Raw genomic sequence first — 21272 nt, 5'->3', positions numbered from 1 at the left:
TCATAAATAAGACTTACATACCGGATCGGTCGAGGCCCGGGTTACCAACGACCGCCACCGGTACTATTAACCAGCAGGGTGTCGGTGGAAACTATGCTACTGTTGGGCGAAGGAGAAGGAGAGGAGGAAAGCATGTCCAGAGGCAGCTAGAGAGGAGGAAGGGTAGGCATGTGGAGGTGAGAGTTGGAACTTTGAATGTTGGCACTATGACTGGTAAAGGGAGAGAGCTGGCTGACATGATGGAAAGAAGAAAGGTAGGCATACTGTGTGTGCAAGAGACCAGGTGGAAGGGGAGTTAAGGCCAGGAGTATCGGAGGTGGGTTCAAACTCTTCTACCATGGTGTGAATGGGAGGAGAAATGGGGTAGGGGTAATTCTGAAGGAAGAGTATGTCAAGGGCGTGCTGGAGGTGAAGAGAGTGTCAGACAGAGTGATGAGTATGAAGCTGGAAATTGAAGGTTTATTGCTGAATGTTATCAGCGCATATGCCCCGCAAGTTGGGTGTGAGATGGATGAAAAAGAAGAATTCTGGAATGAGTTGGACGACATGGTGGAGAGGGTACCCAAGGAGGAGAGAGTGGTGATTGGAGCGGACTTCAATGGACATGTTGGTGAAGGGAACAGAGGTGATGAGGAGGTGATGGGAAAGTATGGAGTCAAGAAGAGAAATGTGGAAGGACAGATGGTGGTCGATTTTGCGAAAAGGATGGAAATGGCTGTGGTGAATACATATTTCAAGAAGAGGGAGGAACACAGGGTGACGTACAAGAGTGGAGGAAAGTGCACACAGGTGGACTATATCTTATGTAGAAGGCACCATCTAAAAGGGATTGGAGACTGCAAGGTGGTGACAGGGGAGAGCGTAGCCAGGCAGCATCGGATGGTGGTCTGTAGGATGACTTTGGAGACCAAGAAGAGGAAGCGAGTGAAGACACAGCCGAAGATTAAATGGTGGAAGTTGAAGAAGGAAGACTGTTGTGTGGAGTTCAGGCAGGAGTTAAGACAGGCACTGGGTGGTAGTGAAGAGTTGCCAGATGGCTGGAAAACCACTGCAGAAATAGTGAGGGAGACAGCTAGGAAGGTACTTGGTATGTCATCAGGACAGAGGAAGGAAGACAAGGAGACTTGGTGGTGGAATGAGGAAGTACAGCAAATTATACAGAGGAAAAGGTTGGCAAAGAAGAAGTGGGATAGTCAGAGAGATGAAGAAAGTAGACAGGAGTACAAGGAGATGCAGCGTAAAGCAAAGAGAGAGGTGGCAAAGGCAAAGGAAAAGGCGTATGGTGAGTTGTATGACAGGTTAGACACTAAGGAAGGAGAAAAGGACTTGTACCGATTGGCTAGACAGAGGGACCAAGCTGCAAAGGATGTGCAGCAAGTTAGGGCGATCAAGGATAGAGATGGAAATGTGCTGACAAGCGAGGAGAGTGTGCTAAGAAGGTGGAAGGAATACTTTGAGGGGCTGATGAATGAAGAAAATGAGAGAGAGAGAAGGTTGGATGATGTAGGGATAGTGAATCAGGAAGTTCAGCGGATTAGCAAGGAGGAAGTGAGGGCAGCTATGAAGAGGATGAAGAATGGAAAGGCAGTTGGTCCTGATGACATACCTGTGGAGGCATGGAGATGTTTAGGAGAGATGGCAGTGGAGTTTCTAACTAGATTGTTTAACACAATCCTGGAAAGTGAGAGGATGCCTGAGGAGTGGAGAAGAAGCATACTGGTACCGATTTTCAAGAACAAGGGCGATGTGCAGAACTGTAACAACTACAGAGGTATAAAGTTGATCAGCCACAGCATGAAGATTTGGGAAAGAGTAATAGAAGCTAGGTTAAGAGGAGAGGTGACGATCAGCGAGCAGCAGTATGGTTTCATGCCACGAAAGAGCACCACAGATGCGATGTTTGCTTTGAGAATGTTGATTGAGAAGTATAGAGAAGGCCAGAAAGAGTTGCATTGTGTCTTTGTAGATTTAGAGAAAGCTTATGACAGAGTGCCGAGAGAGGAGGTGTGGTATTGTATGAGGAAGTCAGGAGTTGCAGAGAAGTATGTAGGAGTGGTGCAGGATACGTATGAGGGAAGTGTGACAATGGTGAGGTGTGCGGTTGGAATGACAGATGGGTTCAAGGTGGAGGTGGGATTACATCAAGGATCGGCTCTTAGCCCTTTCTTGTTTGCAATGGTGATGGACAGGTTGACGGACAAGATCAGGCAGGAGTCTCCATGGACGATGATGTTCGCGGATGACATTGTGATCTGTAGCGAGAGTAGGGTGCAGGTCGAGGAGAGCCTGGAGAGGTGGAGGTATGCACTAGAGAGAAGAGGAATGAAAGTCAGTAGGAGCAAGACGGAATACCTATGCGTGAATGAGAGAGAGGACAGTGGAATGGTCAGGATGCAAGGAGTGGAGGTGACAAAGGCATCTGAGTTTAAATACTTGGGGTCAACTGTCCAAAGTAACGGGGAGTGCAGTAGAGAGGTGAAAAAGAGAGTGCAGGCAGGTTGGAGTGGGTGGAGAAGTGTGTCAGGAGTGATTTGCGACAGAAGGGTACCAGCAAGAGTTAAAGGGAAAGTTTACAAGATGGTTGTGAGACCAGCTATGTTATATGGTTTGGAGACAGTGGCACTGACGAAAAGACAGGAGGCGGAGCTGGAGGTGGCAGAGTTGAAGATGCTAAGATTTTCACTGGGAGTAACGAAGAAGGACAGGATTAGGAACGATTATATTAGAGGGACCGCTCAGGTTGGACGGTTTGGAGACAAAGCAAGAGAGGCAAGATTGAGATGGCTTGGACATGTGTGGAGGAGAGATGCTGAGTATATTGGGAGAAGGATGCTGAATATGGAGCTGCCAGGGAAGAGGAGAAGAGGAAGGCCAAAGAGGAGGTTTATGGATGTGGTGAGGGAAGACATGCAGGTGGCTGATGTGACAGAGGAAGACGCAGAAGACAGGAAGAAATGGAAACGGATGATCCGCTGTGGCGACCCCTAACGGGAGCAGCCGAAAGTAGTAGATAGACTTGTGGAATGTTATATTATCTGAATTGCCAGTTTTTTTCGACCCTGTGCGGTTATAGCACGTGTATGCTCCGCAACTCGGCCTTTTAGCTGGCAATTCTAATGCAGTTTGATCGCTTTTTGCCCTCCCTAAGATGGTGCCGATCAAGTTCTATTGGCCTTCATATAAATTGGTGGCACGGGATTATGGGTCGCGCGATCCAGTCTTTTTTTTTTTTTAGATCATTGGTCAAAACCTAGTATGTGGCTGGACCGGACATGGCTTGAAATTGTGGCGAATTTGTTACAGGTACAGTCAGTTAAGTACTGTCTACAATGTGAATTCCTGGGCATTAAATGTTCGTCTGCAATTTTCTGCAGGGGTCCCAGTCATATTTTTTTTGTTACCGTACTGAAGGTGTTGCGGTTACACCGCCCCGAGCTGCCTCCCCGGCACGTTCAAGCCACGCCCCCAGCTCGGACGTGCCGGAAACATCCGAGCGCTCGGACGTGCCGGAAACATCCGAGCGCTCGGACGTGCCGGAAACATCCGAGCGCTCGGACGTGCCGGAAACATCCGAGCGCTCGGACGTGCCGGAAACATCCGAGCGCTCGGACGTGTCGGAAACATCCGAGCGCTCGGCTCGCGCTCTGAGGAGACGAGCGCTGCGCTGCACCAGGTGTTTGCCATCATCCATCAGGCACACCTGCGGCAATCAGGCAGCCCTCTACAAGAAGCCTCCCAGAACACCCCTCCGGGCTTCGACATACGGAACCTTACGATAAAGTTCTGACAAGCCCTCCAGCGGCGTTCCTTGCCATTCTGTTAATTCCCCAGTGTCTCGTCTTCGTGTCTCTGTTTCCTCCCAAGACTCTCTCTCCGCGACCTCCACGGCTCCCCGCGTCTCCCTCGTCCCCAGCGACCTCCACGGTTTTCCCCGGACCTCTCCTGCGATCTCCCCCCTTGTCCCTCGACCTGAGCCCCTCCTTTCGGACTCGACTTCTCGGATCTCGGACAACCCCTCTTGGATCACGGACTGGACTTTCTCGCCAGGTGCACGCACATTATTTAAACACCTCCTGGTCACTTACATACCGCACCACACATATAGGCTAAAAACACTCACGCATAGTTATTGAGATATGACGTCAGTGTGTTTGTATGACTGTTACTGTGTACTATTATTTTGTTTACAGTCAGTGATTACTTTGTCCACAAGTGGGCGGTGTTGCGCTTGCATGCGCGGATTGATTACGTCACTGAGACGCTATTCATTCTTTTTCTCCCAAACCGACCGAATAAACGGAGGCTGCATTTGTTTTCCCTCCAGCAGGAGTCCGGTAGTCGGTACGATTCTTTATAACGGTTTAATAATCCACTTCATCTGCGCAGAGAGAGACAAAGTGTTAGTCTAGTCTTCTAACAGGTTATGGGCCCAGATAACGTTGGATTATTTAGTAGTTTGATAAAAGTACACGAAGTGTGATAACCTCGGATGGCGGGATGCGCGCAGGTTAGCGCGGAGTAGCAAGTTGGCAAGTGTGAAGCTAGTTAGCATCGAGAGAGGCTAACGGAACGCTAAGCTAACGCTACCTAGGGAGATGGAGAAGAAGAAGAGCAGGTGGTCCACATTCAGCGGACAGGCCGATGAGTATGAACTGTGGGAAGAGCGAATGCTCTGTTGCATGCATGGTGTGGGGCTGAAAACCACCATCCTTCCCGAGCCCGCGGGCCCTTTGACAGCGGAAGAGCAGGCCCTAGGCGAGGAGCGGAACGCGGACGCCTGCTGCGCATTGGCGCCTTTATTGGACAACACAAGCTTGGGACTGATCTTCAGAGAAACCAAGAACAAGGGTAGAGAGAGACTACGGGTGTTGCGGGAACTTTCCATTGGTAAGTGCAGACCCCGGGTTGTCACTCTGTATGTAACATGGACTGGGCTAAAGAAAGCTGATATGAGACGATAACCGAATACATTATCGGAGCTGAACAAATCATTGCGGCTCTCAAAGGGGCGGGAGAAGCACCGAGTGAGGGACTAATGATGGCCATGGTGATGAGGGGGTTACCCGAGAGATGTAAGCCATTCACTCTAATGGCGACAGTGAGTTGACACTGGGACAATTTAAGACCAAATTGAGAAACTTTGAGGCGGCTGAAGATGTGGCTAATGCTACAGCATCGGACGAGGCGTCCGAGAGGGTGATGAAGGCCCACGCAGCGCCTAAGAAAAAGCCAGTGAAACGCTGTGAGGGAGATGGTGAACAAACGGTGTGCTGGCGATGCGGTGACAAAGGCCATCGGAAAACGGACTGTTCACGCAGCGTGTGGTGCAGCTTCTTCCGGGTCAAGGGTCACACGGACAAAGTGTGCAAGAAGAAGGACCGCGCTGATGGAGCCAGGTGTGCACGCGAGCAAGGTGGTGGTGGTGGTCACGGAGCAGGTCGAGGTCAGGGACGGGAATGCTGCGGAAGAAGAGGACTACATCTTCAGAGTGCAGGCTGGAGAGACCAGCTCAGCAGGACCAGGACGACGGCAACAGTTCAAACCAGGATTGATTGTGGACTGTGGGGCTTCTTCCCACATAATCAATGATAAGAAGTTAAAGAGCGTTGACAGCTCGTTCGAGCCAGAGAAACACTGCATGGAGCGGGCGGATGGTAAGCGCACCTTTGGTGTGGTGCAGGGGAGATGGTACGGTATGTCTGCTCGACAGTGAGGGGCGACGGTGTAGAGTGACACTGCGGAACGCACTATATATTCCATCGTACCCCCAAGAGCTCTTCTCTGTCAAGTCTGCGACAGCACACGGAGCCAGTGTGTTCTTCGAAGAGGGCAGAGATGCCCTGATGTTACCGAATGGTACCAGGTTTGACATTTTTGTACAGGGGAAAATGTACTATTTGCAAACTGAATGTGTTAAAGTGCCATGTGAGCCATGATATAGAGACTTGGCATGAGATAATGGGCCACTGCAACTATGACGATATCATAAAGCTACAGGATATCACTGATGGTATGCATATAAAGGGTAAAGTGTGTAAACCTGACAGTGTGCAGTAGGCATAGAAGGGAAGTTTACCCAAAACAGGAACAAGAAACCTACAGATAAAGCCAAGACACCACTGGAGTTGGTAAACACTGATTTAGCCGGTCCTGTGGCAAACGAGTCCATTAATGGTTTCAGGTACATGCAATCATTTACAGATGTGTGCGCAGGGGCAGTGTATGTTTATTTATTAAAAACCGTGACAGTGCAAGCGCCTGAGAAATTTCTGGCAGAGGTCGCTCCCTATGGGACAGTGAAATGCGTAAGGTCGGATAATGGAACTGAGTTTACAGGCAAGGAGTTCCAAACCCTGTTGAGACGGAACAAAATAAGACACGAGACGTCTTGCCCATACTCTCCCCAAGAAAATGGTGTTGCAGAGAGAGAAGGACGCACACTATTCGAGATGGCAAGGTGTATGCTAATACATAGTGGTCTACCAAAGAGCCTCTGGCATTATGCTGTACAGGAGGCAGCCCACACCAGAAACTGATGCTTTAACAAGCACACAGGCACTACGCCACACACGGCAATGACAGGAAAAAAGTGCAACACGGCTAGAATGCAAAAGTTTGGGACAATGCTATGCTTACGAGCAGGACAAGGGAAAGTTAGATTCTAAGTGAGAGGGGGCGTTTTGTAGGACACGACAAGAACACCTCGGCCTACCTAGTCTACTACCCTGACCGAGAGAGTACAGAAACAAAGGGATATAGCCAGAGAGCTGGGGTGGATTATGAGGAGACATTTTCTCCTATTGCTAACTTGACTAGTATCAGAGTGTTGATGCAAAAAGAAGTGCAGGAAAACTTGATTTTACACCAGACGGATGTAAAGACGGCCTATCTTCATGCCCCCATAGACTATGACATATACATGGAACAACCCGAGGGTTATATTGAGAAGGGAGAAAAACTAGTGTGTAAACTAGAGAAGTCAATCTACTGCCTCAAGCAGTCTGGCCGCAATTGGAACTTACTGTTACACGAGTGTTTGACAGGTGATGGTTTTACACACAACCAATCAGACCGTTGTGTGTACTCCAAAGTAAAACTAAAGACCTTTGCTAAGGCAGTGTTTGGTGTGTGAAATGTGAGTGGTATGGGTTATACCAAGTTTCTTTTCATTTTATTCTATGAATATGAAAAGGTATACAGTAAGCACATGATTCATTAGTGGGAGTGTTGAGATATGATACCAGTGTATTTGTATAACTGTTACTGTGTACTATTGTTTAGTCATTGATGACTTTGTCCACAAGTGGGCGGTGTTGCGCTTGCATGCGCGGATTGGTAACGTTACTGAGACGCTGTTCATTGCTGCATTTTTTTTCCCAGCGGAAGTTCGGTAGTCGGTACGATTCTTTATAACGGTTTAATAAGCCACTTCATTTGCACAGAGATGGACATAAAGTATTAGTCTAGTCTAGCAGTTAAGCTACGTGTGAGGGGAAAAAAAAGAAACATAGAACAACACTCGAAAAGCAACTGACAGTAAGTGAGAGCGTTTTGGTCACTCACTACACTATGGCATTCCGACACATACTGGTGCCGTAAAGTGTGCCGCGCTCCCTCTATTGGGTGTTTTGATTGGACAGCCACACAAAACCCGGCGCAATGTTCCTTTAAGAGCGGTCGCCAGTGTGGGGTTGGAGATTACACAATTGCGCATGCGCCGGCATCAGGAAACGGTGGACGTGGGAATTTGTGGCTAAAATGAGGGGAGTCAATAATTCCTCACGTTGACTTGAGATGTGAATAATTTTGGGGGGTAAATGACGAGCGGACTCCCGGACGCTTCTGCCGTGAGACGACATTTATAGGGTCCAGTCAGAGTCGCCCGGAGCTCCCAGCCTCGTCGGGTGAGTGTGTTTTCAACAAGCGGCCAGGATTAAAGTGGAAATGTGTAAGCTAACAACGGTCGTTACCGACCTGAAATAAAGAGCCGTTTAAATCCGAGCAGTTAAACAAAAGGCACAACCACTAAAGTCCGAAGTTACGTCAGCAGGCTTGGTGCTTGACGTTGCCGGATAAAAGTCGACGCTCGTAATGCGGCGTTGCTTTGGGCGACTGTTAACTTTCTTCATTTACGCCAAAGGTAAACACGTTGCGTTGTTTACGCAAACTACGTTAACTTGTTTACGCTCGTAATGCGGCGTTGCTTTGGGCGACTGCTAACTTTCTTCGTTTACGCCAAAGATAAAGACGTTGCGTTTTTTACGCAAACTACGTTAACTTGTCGACGCTCGTAATGCGGCGTTGCTTTGGGCGACCGTTAACTTTCTTCGTTTACGCCAAAGATAAACACGTTGCGTTTTTTACGCAAACTACGTTAACGTGTCGACGCTAGCTGGCTAGCTAGCTTAACGTTCACTGGTCGTCCCGGTGTTTATCACACGTTATGAATTTGATGGTTTTCCTTGTAAGCCGTCAGAATAAATTGTTCCCTGGGAGTTGTGACCGACATGTTGTGGGCCTAACCCCTCTGTCTCGCCATGAAAGACCCCGGGGGTGTCGGCGGGCCGGTGGGATTGATGACAAAACGAATTTGTATCGTTTTTGTCCTCCCAACAAAGGAGGAGGTAGCGTTGAGCGCTCTGCCACGGTGCGTTAACTCGCAGCAACGCCACCACACGTGTTCGTCACAAACAGCATGTAGGGGAAGAACAATTTTACACTATGGCGTTGTCAGGTAATGGGGCTTCTCAGTTGATGGTGAATTGTTCATGGCTTTTTGTGTTCTTTTTCATTTCTCGTGTTGCTGTATTAGTTGAGTAACTGACCACCAGACCATCCATTCTGTTTATGTGTGAGTGAGGGGCAACACGCATGATCTCCCCCCTGCTCCTTCTCAGTCATGGAAAGTGTAAATCGAGTCGTGTTTGCTCATGAATTGCTCGTTTCTCTCTGGAGCTGTGCATCACCATGAGCGGAAAAAATATTAATGAAATGTGAAAAGGCACGTGTGTTTCTTCTAACGTGCAGAGACCCGTTTGTGTTTTAACAGTTTGACTTCTCCCAGGTGCAGCTTGTAATCTGTGTACAATGGAAAACTCCACTAAAGAGGACTACAAGATCCAGTCGTTTGACCAGGAGACTCAAAATTTGCTGAAAACTGCACTAAAAGGTAAGCATCTTGCACTCTGATATATGATATTGTAACGTGCATGGATAAGAAGACACGCTGGCCGCTGGCTGGCGTGTCTTCTTATCCATGCACGTTACAATATATAGGCCTTTGTATAATCCTTACCTTACTAGATATTTTGAATGGCAAACCTTTGTTGGCATTTGTGAATTCCGCCTTTGTTTGGGCAACCAAACTTTTGATATTAATGAGTGACATTTCCACACGCCTTTTCTAACAACCCTGTCGGCTTTTTCTTTCAGAGCCTGGTTCGGTGAATCTGGAGAAGGTGTCCAACATTATTGTGGACCAGTCTCTGAAGGACCAGGTGTTCAGCAAGGAGGCTGGGCGCATATGCTTCACTATTGCACAGGTCTTTACTGTCACCGTTGTGCTGGTTTTCTTTCACTGCATGACAGAGATTGATATCCCAGATAGTGTAATTACTTCGAGCTCTAACAAAAGCACCGAGCACCGTGGAGGCAGAGGGATTAAGGAGACAAGGACACAAATTTAACTGCCAATAAGGTCACATTTCGTATATCTGAATCACCTTATATCAGTCCTCAGTTTGTAGAGTAAGCTTAAGCGACAGGGGGTTCTAGAGTCAGAGTACACCAAAAACCACAATTATTTCCAGCTTCTGCTAAATAGTTTAACCTCTTCCCGGTAATCTTTCTGCACTCATATAGGCTGAGGCCAAGCAGAACAATGGAAATGTGTTCAGGAGGCACCTGTTGAACCGGCTACAGCAAGAGTTCAAAGACAGAGAAAAGACAAGGATGCGTTCACTGCAGGAGTGGGTGTGCTACGTCACCTTCATCTGCAATATCTTTGACTACCTTAAGGTAAAACCCAGGCTCTGTTTTAGTAATGACATTTGCACAATCTCTTCCCCGTTTCCTCAGAGAAATTTCTACTCTTAATGCAGCTGGACTGACTTGGTCAAACTGAGTCCTCTTGGTTTCATCCAGTCCATTTTTGAAATCTCAGTCTTCAGTCATGTATTTGTTGGAATGTAGGTGAACAACATGCCCATGGTGGCCCTGGTGGATCCTGTCTATGACTGCCTACTGAGGATGTCCCACCCAGATGCTCTGTTGAATGAGGAGGAGGTGAGATTGAGTATGGTTATGCTTTTAGTTTGATATTAAATTACTCTGTTGAAATATTCTTAAAAATAAGTGTTTCTGTAGAGGTTTTTCTCACTAGGCACAAATTTCCAAACTTAATTGTACTTGATCTCGTTCAAGGGACGGGAGATTAATTTGTGACATCTATTTTCATGGAGTACAACCTTGGCCTCCATGCTGTTTGGTTAGAATATGATTGAGGAATTTAAGGCAGCTCTACAGTTGCTTCTTTCTTAAGAACTCTCAAAGAGTATCATTCAGTTGTCTAAAATATAATGCAATTCTTTGTGTGTCAAAGAATCTGTGTCCTGCTCACAAGCAATCCCGTGTTTTATTTATTTATTCATTCACTCATTAAATGGGTTGTCTTTATTTAAATGACTATGTAAGAGCCCCTCTCTCCTCCACATTCCTTCCCAGGTAGATTGCCTGGTGATGCAGCTCCACAGCATTGGGAGCCAGCTGGAGGCAGTGAACATCCAGCGGATGGACGAGGTCTTCATCTTGCTGCGAGATGGCTTTCTGCTCCAGGCGGGCCTCAGCTCCATGACCCGTCTTATGCTGCTGGAGATCCTAGAATTCAGAGCCGGGGGCTGGAATCTCAGCGACACCGCCCAAAAGTACTACTACAGTGAGGTGGCGGACTAGGGCGGTTCCGAGGCTCAGGTTGCTGAGCAGCTAGTTTGGTGACCACTCAAGCCAACCAGTTACAGCTGTTTAGGTGAGGTGGTAGGATTTACAAAAGACTTAAATACGGTGTTGTGAATTGAGAGGACTCCTTTCCTTTACTCCTTCCGTATTGCCACCTATTAAGAACGAGGTCGATCGGGGATGCACAGCTACTCATCCTTCTCTTAGTGGTAATTCAGGAAATGTGACGAGGACAAGACAATGCTTTGGAAAGCCAAGTGAAGATGGCTTGAAGGACGCTTAAAAAAATAATAGAAGACGGTTCCCTAGGTTATTTATAACCATTATCGTGGCATCGAGTGTAAAGGGCAATTTGTAAGTGATTGGGGAGAAAAAATAAGGTTTAGTTTGCTAGATTGTCCATAATAGATATAGATTGAATACATTTATTTGGCTTAATAGGCAGAATCGCAGCTCAAGAGAAATTTCAGTTCTTCTTCTTGTCAAATCTTGACTGTGTTGACATTCCATTTTGAGGAAACAATTCAAAGTACCACACTCCAATGTATTATTTTCCAACTGAATCTAAAGTGGTTTGAAAACCCATTCCAGTCAGGTATAAGCTGAGTTGGCCTTTGCTTTATTTTTACATTTTGTTTACAGACCAATTTCTTGAGTGGAAACTGTTTTAAATGGCATAGTTGAGATACATAGATTTTGAAAACAACTTTTTTTTTTTTTGAAAAGAATTAACTTTTTTTTTTTTCTTAAACAATGAATTAACAATGAACTTGATTCTTAACTATTGAATAATCTCCGCTTTTACCCGTTAGTACCCGAGTGGAACAATCAAACATCGGAAAAACTCAAAACTTCACCAAACAAAATGGCCAAGCATAAAAACAGTGGAGACTCGGAGGTAGCAGGTCGTTATGTGGAGGCACACTTCAAAGGTCACATTCAAGGTCTAATTCCGAGGAGCTGGGCCATCTGGACGTCAGCCCGTGTAGAAAGGTTAGCCTGTGTACTGGTTAGCACCTTCCACTCTTATGGAACTGGTAATATTCCTCATTTGTCATTGGAGCCTTTACATCCACCTTTCCTCTCTCTGACAAATCAGCATGAATCAAATCATGCACAAAGGCCTTGTTGACACAATCCTCCACAAATCCTTGGTAATTCTCCAGAACTCGATCTCTAGCTCTTGTTAGCAGTTGACCCCAGGCCAGTCTCCGGTATCTAGCTGACCTTACCGCGTTCAAATCACGCTTGAACCCATAGTACGGATTATTCCCAACCAGTCTCGTACCTCATTAGCAGCCACCCACTCCTGGATAAATGCGGATCGGTAAAGGCCATGGGAAGTCGTAATGGTCATGGATAGTCCTAGCAACTGTGGGGAGTTGTCAAACCTGAACCGGTAGCTTGAGCCACCACCACACGAAGTCGTATAGCAGCTGAAGGAATGTCTTCTAGCCATCTGTGAAACACACCGTGATGTTTCTATCATCTACATAGTGGCTGAAATTACGCCAGGTTGAGGCTTTATCTGATGTGCTCAACTGTTTGGTTAGGCCTGGCATCAAGGCCATTAAGTCAGTTGATATTCTGGACAAATTTAGCAGGTGAAATCTGCCCTTGAACAGAGAATGACATGATCGTCATAAGAATTGGGTGCAGTGCTCTAGTCCTCTCTCGTTCTGGCAAGCTACCTGCCAAGAGCTGCAAGGTAGCCATTTGGTCACCAAGAGTCGTCTGATCAGCCCAAGTGTTATTCAGCACCCAATGGTGAGCAATATGGTCAACAGTGGTGGCGTGTCTGGTTTTCAACTGACGCACTCCCTCAGTAAACAGTGGTTGGTTTCTGAAGGCAGCAGTGTTGGCAAACAAAGCCTCGAGAGCCACTCTAGACCCTTGTTCATTCAATACCTGATCAGCTGGTAACCATGGTGCTAACATCTTGAGCACAATTTTTTTGTCTCCTTACAGCCTGACTCTGCTCACAAAGAGCAAATCATGCTTGTGGTGACCAAAGCATCAATGTCCAAATTATGAGCATCCACATTAGCCCTCACAAAGGGTGCAGTGTTTATATGACACAGGATGGAAGGGAAGACTGACACCAACAGTCACTAGTGCTCCAAATATAGCGGCGTTATCAGCAGGACCCCACTCTATAACGTTGACTCTGGGTGCTGAAATAGGTCCTTGTTGCGTCCGACCCCACGCTGGCATTGCCAATGCGTTCCGGTTATAGTTGCAGCCAAGTTCCTCCATTCTCTTGCATGTCACTTGCAGCCTAGCAGTAGAAGTGGTAGATTCCTCACCTGTGCCTGTAGGCCACTACATGTTGAACAGGTAGTAACAAAATGCCAATCCAAGAGAAGTTTGAAAACAATGAATTGGTTTGTCGCCCACTCTTATTATTTTTTTTTAACAAAGAATTTAATGTTTACGAAAAGAATTGGATTGACTTGACAAGCAAGAGAATGTCATCTTGCTCAAATTTTGGTTTGCTTGTAAAAGCTAACACTTGGGGACGGCGAGGTGGCGCAGTGGTTAGCGCAATCACCTCACAGCAAGAAGGTCCTGGGTTCAAGCCCCGGGGTGGTCCAACCTTGGGGGTCGTCCTCTGTGTGGAGTTTGAATGAACTCCCTGTGTGTGTGTGTGTGTGTGGCCCTGTGATGGTGTGGCGGCCTGTCCAGGGTGTCTCCCCGCCTGCTGCCCAGTGACTGCTGGGATAGGCTCCAGCATCCCCTCGACCCTGAGAGCAGGATAAGCGGCTTGGATAATGGATGGATGGATGGAAGTATCGCTCTCTGGGCAACATGATCCAGAAAGGGCTGGTGTGGGTGCAGGTCTTTGTTCCAACCAAGCAGTTACACGTCTGATTCTATTAGTCAACCAATAGTCTTGTTCCAACCAAGCAGTTCGTCTTTGCTAAGGACCGTGAGTTGTAGACTCAGGTGTGTAACTGCTTGGTTGGAACCAAGACCTGCACCCACACCAGCCCTTTCTGGATCATGTTGCCCATCCCTGGTCTATACAAATAAATTGACTTATTTTGTTCTATAGGATACATATGGTGATATTTGTTTCAGCATTTTAGGTTTGTGGGATGTGCAAGCTTTAAGTGTTTGCAAAAGCATTTCGATGTAAATCAGGGATTATCTTTAATGTAGAATAAGGTGTTAAGTCTTTACAGACGTTTTCATTTCAGGAAAAGGATGAAAAAGTAATCACTCGTTGAATACAATTTAGGCTAGTTTTTGATTGAAGTAGATTTTTTTTTTTAAAGTCATTTTCATACGTACAGCAGTGCATTAACAAAAGCCAATGTTTATAAGTCTCATAACATCAGGGTTTACATTTGTTTCTTTTGTAAAAGAAATAGTGCCAACATGACATATACAGAATCATACCCAATACAGGACCACTTCGACAAATTCCAAACATTTTTTTAAATCAAGTCTCTCTCTATCCATCCCCTTGGGCTTGTTTTAATTTGCCATGATAAGTTGTATGCAGAGTACATCTCCAGTAGATCATTGCATTTACTCTGATTTTTGTTATTTCACCTTTTGAGGGGGTCATGGTCCTCTTGTTCATTTGAATTGTATTTTGATTAATTGAATGTTAAGGTTTCACCAGCACTTGCATTACCATAATGTTACAACTTACTTCTGCTATGCTCAGTGACAGCTTTAATGACTCAAAACCAAAGCAGTGCCTTGGCATCGAACACAAACACAGGATGAACACTAGCAAGGTTAAAGTGGGACATGCTACTGACAATCACATGAACATTAAGCAATGCTTTATTTGGTCATATGATTCCTGCAACCTCTATGGCATAAATTGACAACTAAAGTTTATAATGGGTTTGATAGATACAACAGCGCGAGGGACAGAGTTTCTCAAAGCATTTGAAAATTAAGTCGCTTTACGTCTTAGTTCACTTTCACCACTGCTAAGAGGAAAACTTTCTCATCAATCCGGCTCATAGGAAGAATTAAAATCAAGTAATATTTTAAGAGATGCTTTATGTAAGTTGGCTAAAAAAAAAAACCTCATTACAAATAAAAACCTTCTTAATTGCAGGAAATTTCCAACTCTTGTGAGATTTAGGACATGCAAGACATCTCAAAAAATTCTTCAGGCCAAACACAGGCATCCAGGACCAACGAGGTCCTTAAGAGCATGCCGGGTTTCCTTCTCACCAATCGTTACACCAGCTGATTTCACACATCCTCTGGGTGACGGTGCAGTGACTGGTTGGAGGGAAACCCTGCGTACGTAGCACACGGTTCCTGTTTAGGTTTCTTCTCCAGCATTGTGTGTACCCAGATATTGGTAACTGAGTATAATCTTATCATGAACAACTGGATAAGCTTGCTGACTGCTTATGACTTTGATTCTCTAGAAATTACCAAGTTGAGTCTGGAGTGTCTGTCTCCCAATGCTGGGGTTGCACATAGTATGTCCCCTCTGTCGCGACTGGGCGTAGTACTTGCTGTAATGTTTTTGTTCAATATTATGTTCATTATTTGTTCCAGTGACTTTTTTGTTTGATTGAATAGACTGCAAAAAGACTAGCTCTAATATATCGAGTTTGAACAATGTTTTTTGACCTTGGTTTCTCAGTCGTGTGTATGTGACAGTTAAAAGTAAGGGTTGGGCACTGTGTGTTTTCTCACAATTTATTGTACACTATGGCCATACAAGCTCAATACAAAAAACAAAACATTTTTCAGCTACCCATGTTTAATTCACCCTAGTGTTTCACAGCTTAACTGCAGAAACCAGCCATTTATAATATAACAACATTTCATACAGTGGCCTATCACCAGAGGATAATTGCAGTGTTTACTATGTACAGTGAGGTTTTGGGGCACATATTACCAATTCTTCTATTTATACTTTGTGGCCACCACTTTTTATTTTTCAGCAAAAAAGAAAAGAAAAATCCATCGGTTCAGCCAATCATTTCTGACTAACTTGTTTTGTTGTTGTTGTTCTTCTTTTATATTGGGTCCCTTTGGGTTTCTTTAACAACTGAGGACTACCACCACCGGTAATGGGCAAAGGCTCTGTTGGCTTCAGCCATCTTGTGCAGTTCGAACTTCTTTTTAATAACGTTGCCCTCCTTGATAAAGGCTGCCAGGAGTTCCTCGGAAAGTTTTTCGTACATGAGAGTGCGTCTGTGCTTGTTTTCCCTGCACTCCGTGATTAGCCATTTCATTGCCAGAAAGCGACGCCTGTTGTCAGTAAGTGGAACGGGCACCTGAGAAAGATTCAAGGAAAAAAAATGTAACTTAAAATTTTGTTGGGAAATTTGCAAAACAGCCAAATGTAATGTTAATGGGGTTTTTTTTGGGGGGGGGTGGATTTTTTTTTTTTCCCCTCCCCAATTGTACTTGGCCAATTACCCCACTCTTCCAAGCCAGCCCGGTCGCTGCTGCACCCCCTCTGCCGATCCAGGGAGGGCTGCAGACTACCACATGTCTCCTCCCATACATGTGGAGTCACCAGCTGCTTCTTTTCACTTGATGGTGAGGAGTTTCACCAGGGGGACGTAGCGCGTGGGAGGATCACGCCGTTCCCCCGACCAACCAGAGAAGGCGCTAGTGCAGCGACCAGGACTCATACCCACATCCGGCTTCCCACCCACATCCGGCTTCCCACCCGCAGACACAGCCAATTGTGTCTGCGGGGACACCCGACCAAGCCGGAGGTAACATGGGGATTCAAACCGCCAATCGCCGTGTTGGTAGGCAATGGAATAGACCGCTCCACTACCCAGACGCCCCGTAATGTTAATGCTGTTGCAACTTTCAAGCTTCAGAGCATTTCATAAGCCTACTTTATTAATAACTTCGAGAGATTTCTTTATCATTAACAGCTCCAGTGATTTACCTGATAGTACTTTCCGCCTTTCTGTATGCTACTTAGCCCAATGACTGGCTTACAGTTCTCCAGAGCCTGGTGAAAGATGGTATATGGGTTACACTCAATCTCTTCCTTCTTCCCCTCTGGAGCTTTATGATACTTCTCCACCTGTTTCCTCTTGATATTCTCCAATGTCTGAGTAAGGTGATAGAAGGGCAGGTTACTCACATTATTTATGTCATCAGGCAAAACATGCTGTGAAACTCTAAAGATTCTGTCCTGATGCATGCTCAATAAACCTGTTAAGAAACCAAAGAAGGTTGAATCAGTTTATCTGGATGTTTACTGACAGATGCATAATACCAATACATAATATTAATACCTAGTACAGCATTTATCAGTCTACCATCTTCAGACTTAAGATGTCGCTGAGTTGCGAGATGAAACGTATGTCAATAAACGTATCCGGATGAACTGGTTCAACCTTTGACGTCTGAAGATTCGTGTCAGTCATCCAGGTGGTAATGTTACTTACACAGGGAAAAAAATTACCCATCTGAATTGCTATTGTAGGGTTTGAAAACCTTTCACTGCTCATCGATTGGCTTGCTCAGTTCTGATGTGAGGCAGGGACCCTGACCAATGGATATGTCCATATCTTGGAAAAAGGATGTATGGTTTGAGAGGGGCGTGAAAGAGATCACGTCAGGCCAGAATAGCCCTCTGAACCAGGGGGTTGGGGTGGGAGGTGCTGCTACACCATCTTTCTGCTATCTATATGGAGCAATAATTACATCACTACCCCAGCATTTTCCTATGTCAAACCATTCACATCATCTCAGTCATGTCTCGGATGGCTCCTGAGACGTGACAGGAATGGCCTCTTGGCAGAAATAAATACCAGAGTCTCCGCCTGACCTCAGAACCGAGGAAGTCAAATGGATGAGTTGCAAAATGTTTTCAAACCTTGTAAATTGAGTGTATTCAATTTTTTTGGTCTTTGTACACTTTAAGACAAATCAGTGCAGAAGGTCAGCAAATTCTTGCCTCTGTCACGATCTCTCTGGCCAGAACCTTGTTCCCGTCTTTCATAATCATGTTGATGAATTTACTGCAAGGCAAACAGGGCCAGTGATTAGCAGATATACAATGACAAATGCCACGGCTACAGTGAGAACATAATCCAGAAGCGAGCGCCCAGAAGAATGGCCAGGGATGTTACCTCAAGACTGGGTCATTGAAAACAGAACTGGTCTCCCCGTTGGTAGCAGCCTTGATGGGTCTGAGAGCTTTGAGCTCACGTTGTGCCTTCTCCTCAGCAGTCAGCTCGGTCTCCGGTATACTGTAGGCTTCCTTGCTGATCTCTGGCTCCATGTAATACGGATTGTACCTGCTCCATCTAACCGAGACGAGTCTGCAACGGAAGGATTCATGAGCTGGAGGGAGGTTTCAGATGGTGAATCCGCCACCCGGATGCACTAGTAAGTAACCGAGACCGGGGTTTCAAAGGGGCTACGTTTCTCAGAACAGACTAAGACGGCGTTTCCCAACCCAGTCCTCAAGGAACCCCAATCCTGCAGATTTTCATTGTAACCCTGCATAGGTAGCCCTGCTTGTACTTACTCAACCAATCATCTCACAGCACTTAATTATGCAAGGTGTGCAACAGCTGACATAATTTATTGCTGATTGGTTGAATAACTACAAACGAGTACCTAGTCAGGGTCGCAAAGAAAATCTGCAGGATAGGGGTTCCTTGAGGACTGGGTTGGGAAACACTGGACTAAAGTCTAGGAACGCCTTTTGCATATAATTATTTACCGCCGCTATTTTGAAGAGGTTAAGACCAACCTTAGTGAGCTATTAATCAGTTGCTACAAAGAGGTTTGGATTGGCTGGAACTTCTTACCAAGATTAGGGGTCTTTTCTGTGCTATTTTTTTGTACCTCCCAAGAATCAACGTATGAAGTGGCTCGTCCACTCTTCAGTACAGAACTGCTCCTAGCTAGTTGTAACACCTCGACTCTAGTACAGACTCTAGTACACATAACGCAACACCGCCAGCTGCAAACACTGCAGGCTTATGTGCGCATGAAAACGGTCCACGGTGCGAAACATTTACCTCGGCGTCCAAGGTTTTAGCAGACTTGCGATGGAGGCAGCCATCTTGGAAGTGTGACGGTCAGCAAGGACCCCGGTTTAGCGCGCTATCGTGCGCCTTCATGGGTAAAATCTAAATCAAAGAAAAAATAAATACTCAGTAGATCATAGTTCTCTATTTTCTTTATCATACATAATTGACGTAGCTGCTGCTTCGTATCTTTTTTTTTCTTAGTTTTTATTTTTTTCTTCCCAGCAGTATTGCTCGTTGGTGGCGGCAGCGCGTTCAGGGCTTCGCAGGGACCTCTAACGTCGAGGGCCTGTCTAGATTAATTAATTTATTTTTTTATGTTATTTTTGGTCTAGATTAATTTACAGTGTCCAAGCGATGGATGCACCCGAGGACTGCTGTTCTAAAATAGACCAGCTTTTATTCTATTTAATCTGGAAAAAGAAACCTCAGTTTACTAATGAGAATGAGTAAGCCATGCTCTGGTGGCATCAATGCCCTATTTTAAATAGTACCTTCAAGATAAACTGAATCGGAGTATATCATTAGTGAGTCAGTTGTTCAGCTCCACAGGCCATCTACTCAAATATCAAGAATTCTTCCATTTATATGACTTTCTAGTCAGTCCAAGGGCTCAGGGGTGGGCAGCCTTACCCAGAGAGGGTAGGTGTGGGTGCAGGTTGTTGTTCTAACCAAGCAGTTACACACCTGTGTCTCCTAATCAAGTTCCTCAGCAAAGACTCTACTGGCTGATCAGTGGGGTCAGGTGTGGAACTGCTTGGCTGGAACAAAAACACCTTCACCCACACTGGCCCTCTCTGGATAAGGTTGCCCATCCCTGGATAAGGTTGCCCACCCCTGGATAAGGTTGCCCACCCCTAGATAAGGTTGCCCATCCCTGGATAAGGTTGCCCACCCCTAGATATGGTTGCCCACCCCTAGATAAGGTTGCCCATCCCTGGATAAGGTTGCCCACCCCTAGATAAGGTTGCCCATCCCTGGATTAAGCTACTGCGTTTGCTGTGATCGCCAGTGGTGTAAGAATGCTGTTATCTGCTTTCAGAGGTAAAGGCTGTGTGATTCCTTCCTTAGCGTTTCTATTGATGCTGAATGTCCTTTAGTGAGTCAAAGCTACTAACCATTGCATAAGGAACGTAATCCTCAGGGAAAGCGTTACCCCCCCCCCCCCCAGTATTGATCTAGAATAACGTGTTTGTCGACAACCTCCAGTGGAAGTGGTCATGGTTACTGTTATGTTGGTGAGTGAATCACAGGGGACGAACGAACTGTTATTTAACTTTATTTAGCAACTGGCTTTGTTCTTCTTCTGTCCCATTATAGCAGTCCCTGTCCGCCATACATCGTCTCACAGTGCCACCCGGTGGCGATGGGATGTAATGTCCACAAACGCAACACTGCCAAGAAAATGCTTATTAACTAACAAAGTGTCGTTCAAAACAATGCACCGATGCTAATCTGTTAAGACACACTTCTCCAGATCCCAGAGGGTTGAATCAGTTCATAGTAAGTTCATAGAGTAGTAACAGGAAGACAGCACAGCGGGAGACGGAGGAGTGGTCAGCAGTGGCAGCTGGCCAGTACAGGGCGCCTTCAAATATCAAGAGATGAAAATCTACTTAAACATGTTAAATATGATTTAGATGTGTAGTTAGGAAATAAAAGTGTTTTCCATCTGTGAGCGCCTGGCAGCAGCATTAAATATGGGTCCAAATGGTATTTGGGTCCAAATGGTTGATTCCTGTCTGAATAGATATACTTCCTGGGTGAGGGGCGCCGGCCAAACCATACCTTATGTAAGCCCTCAAACCTGTGGCGAGCAGGTGACCTGAGGCTGCTGTCTGATTGGTTTCTTCAGATTTTCCAGGGGGGGCAGTTCTGTGCGCCCCAGACACGCCCACTTTTATTGGCAGCGAATTGGTATTGTTGGAAGAAAAATAGAAACAAAATGTAATTAATGAGCGCTATAGCTGGATACAACTGGGGAGCAGATAAGCAGGCATGTTTATATATTGTGGCGAACGTAGAAGCAACGACAAAGGTAACTTTGCAGCCCCTTTATTGAACTCACACAGAAACAAGAACTTACAGAAATGTGACACAATACATGGGTGTCATCTACTTGAACAACCAAGTTGTTCAGGGTTTCAGTTCCAAGGTTACACAACACAACAGAATGACAACTACAATTACACCACAACAAATAGTAATCACATAAACACATAAAAACACTTACAAAACAATTAATAACAGCTGACAATCTGCACGCAGTGCCTGATGGGTAAAACAGGACAATTGGCACAATTCTGACGGGGTAGCAAC

The 21272-nt window shown here is 45.8% G+C and overlaps 2 protein-coding genes across 3 annotated transcripts; one reads left to right on the top strand and one right to left on the bottom strand.

Moving 5' to 3' along the window:
• Window positions 1–7759: 7759 nt before the first annotated feature.
• On the top strand, window positions 7760–15901 carry mif4gdb (MIF4G domain containing b). Its single transcript, XM_056288633.1, has 6 exons — window positions 7760–7904; window positions 9065–9169; window positions 9433–9542; window positions 9862–10017; window positions 10192–10284; window positions 10723–15901. The coding sequence occupies exons 2-6, from the start codon at window positions 9088–9090 to the stop codon at window positions 10948–10950; spliced, it is 669 nt and encodes a 222-aa protein (XP_056144608.1). The 5' UTR covers window positions 7760–7904; window positions 9065–9087; the 3' UTR covers window positions 10951–15901.
• mrps7 (mitochondrial ribosomal protein S7) lies at window positions 13902–18994 on the bottom strand. Of its 2 annotated transcripts, none has more exons than XM_056288631.1 (5): window positions 18945–18994; window positions 18045–18236; window positions 17870–17933; window positions 16850–17017; window positions 13902–16217 (listed from the first exon to the last, which is right to left on the bottom strand). In XM_056288631.1, the coding sequence occupies exons 1-5, from the start codon at window positions 18986–18988 to the stop codon at window positions 15996–15998; spliced, it is 690 nt and encodes a 229-aa protein (XP_056144606.1). In that variant the 5' UTR covers window positions 18989–18994; the 3' UTR covers window positions 13902–15995. The 2 variants fall into 2 exon arrangements, with proteins under 2 accessions (XP_056144606.1, XP_056144607.1); XM_056288632.1 differs by lacking the exon at window positions 18945–18994 and adding an exon at window positions 18732–18930.
• Between the last annotated feature and the right edge of the window lie 2278 nt (window positions 18995–21272).

The sequence above is a fragment of the Lampris incognitus genome, chromosome 10 (assembly GCF_029633865.1).
Source record: "Lampris incognitus isolate fLamInc1 chromosome 10, fLamInc1.hap2, whole genome shotgun sequence".
Lineage (NCBI taxonomy): Eukaryota > Metazoa > Chordata > Actinopteri > Lampriformes > Lampridae > Lampris > Lampris incognitus.
This window is presented reverse-complemented; position numbering and strand designations above follow the sequence as displayed.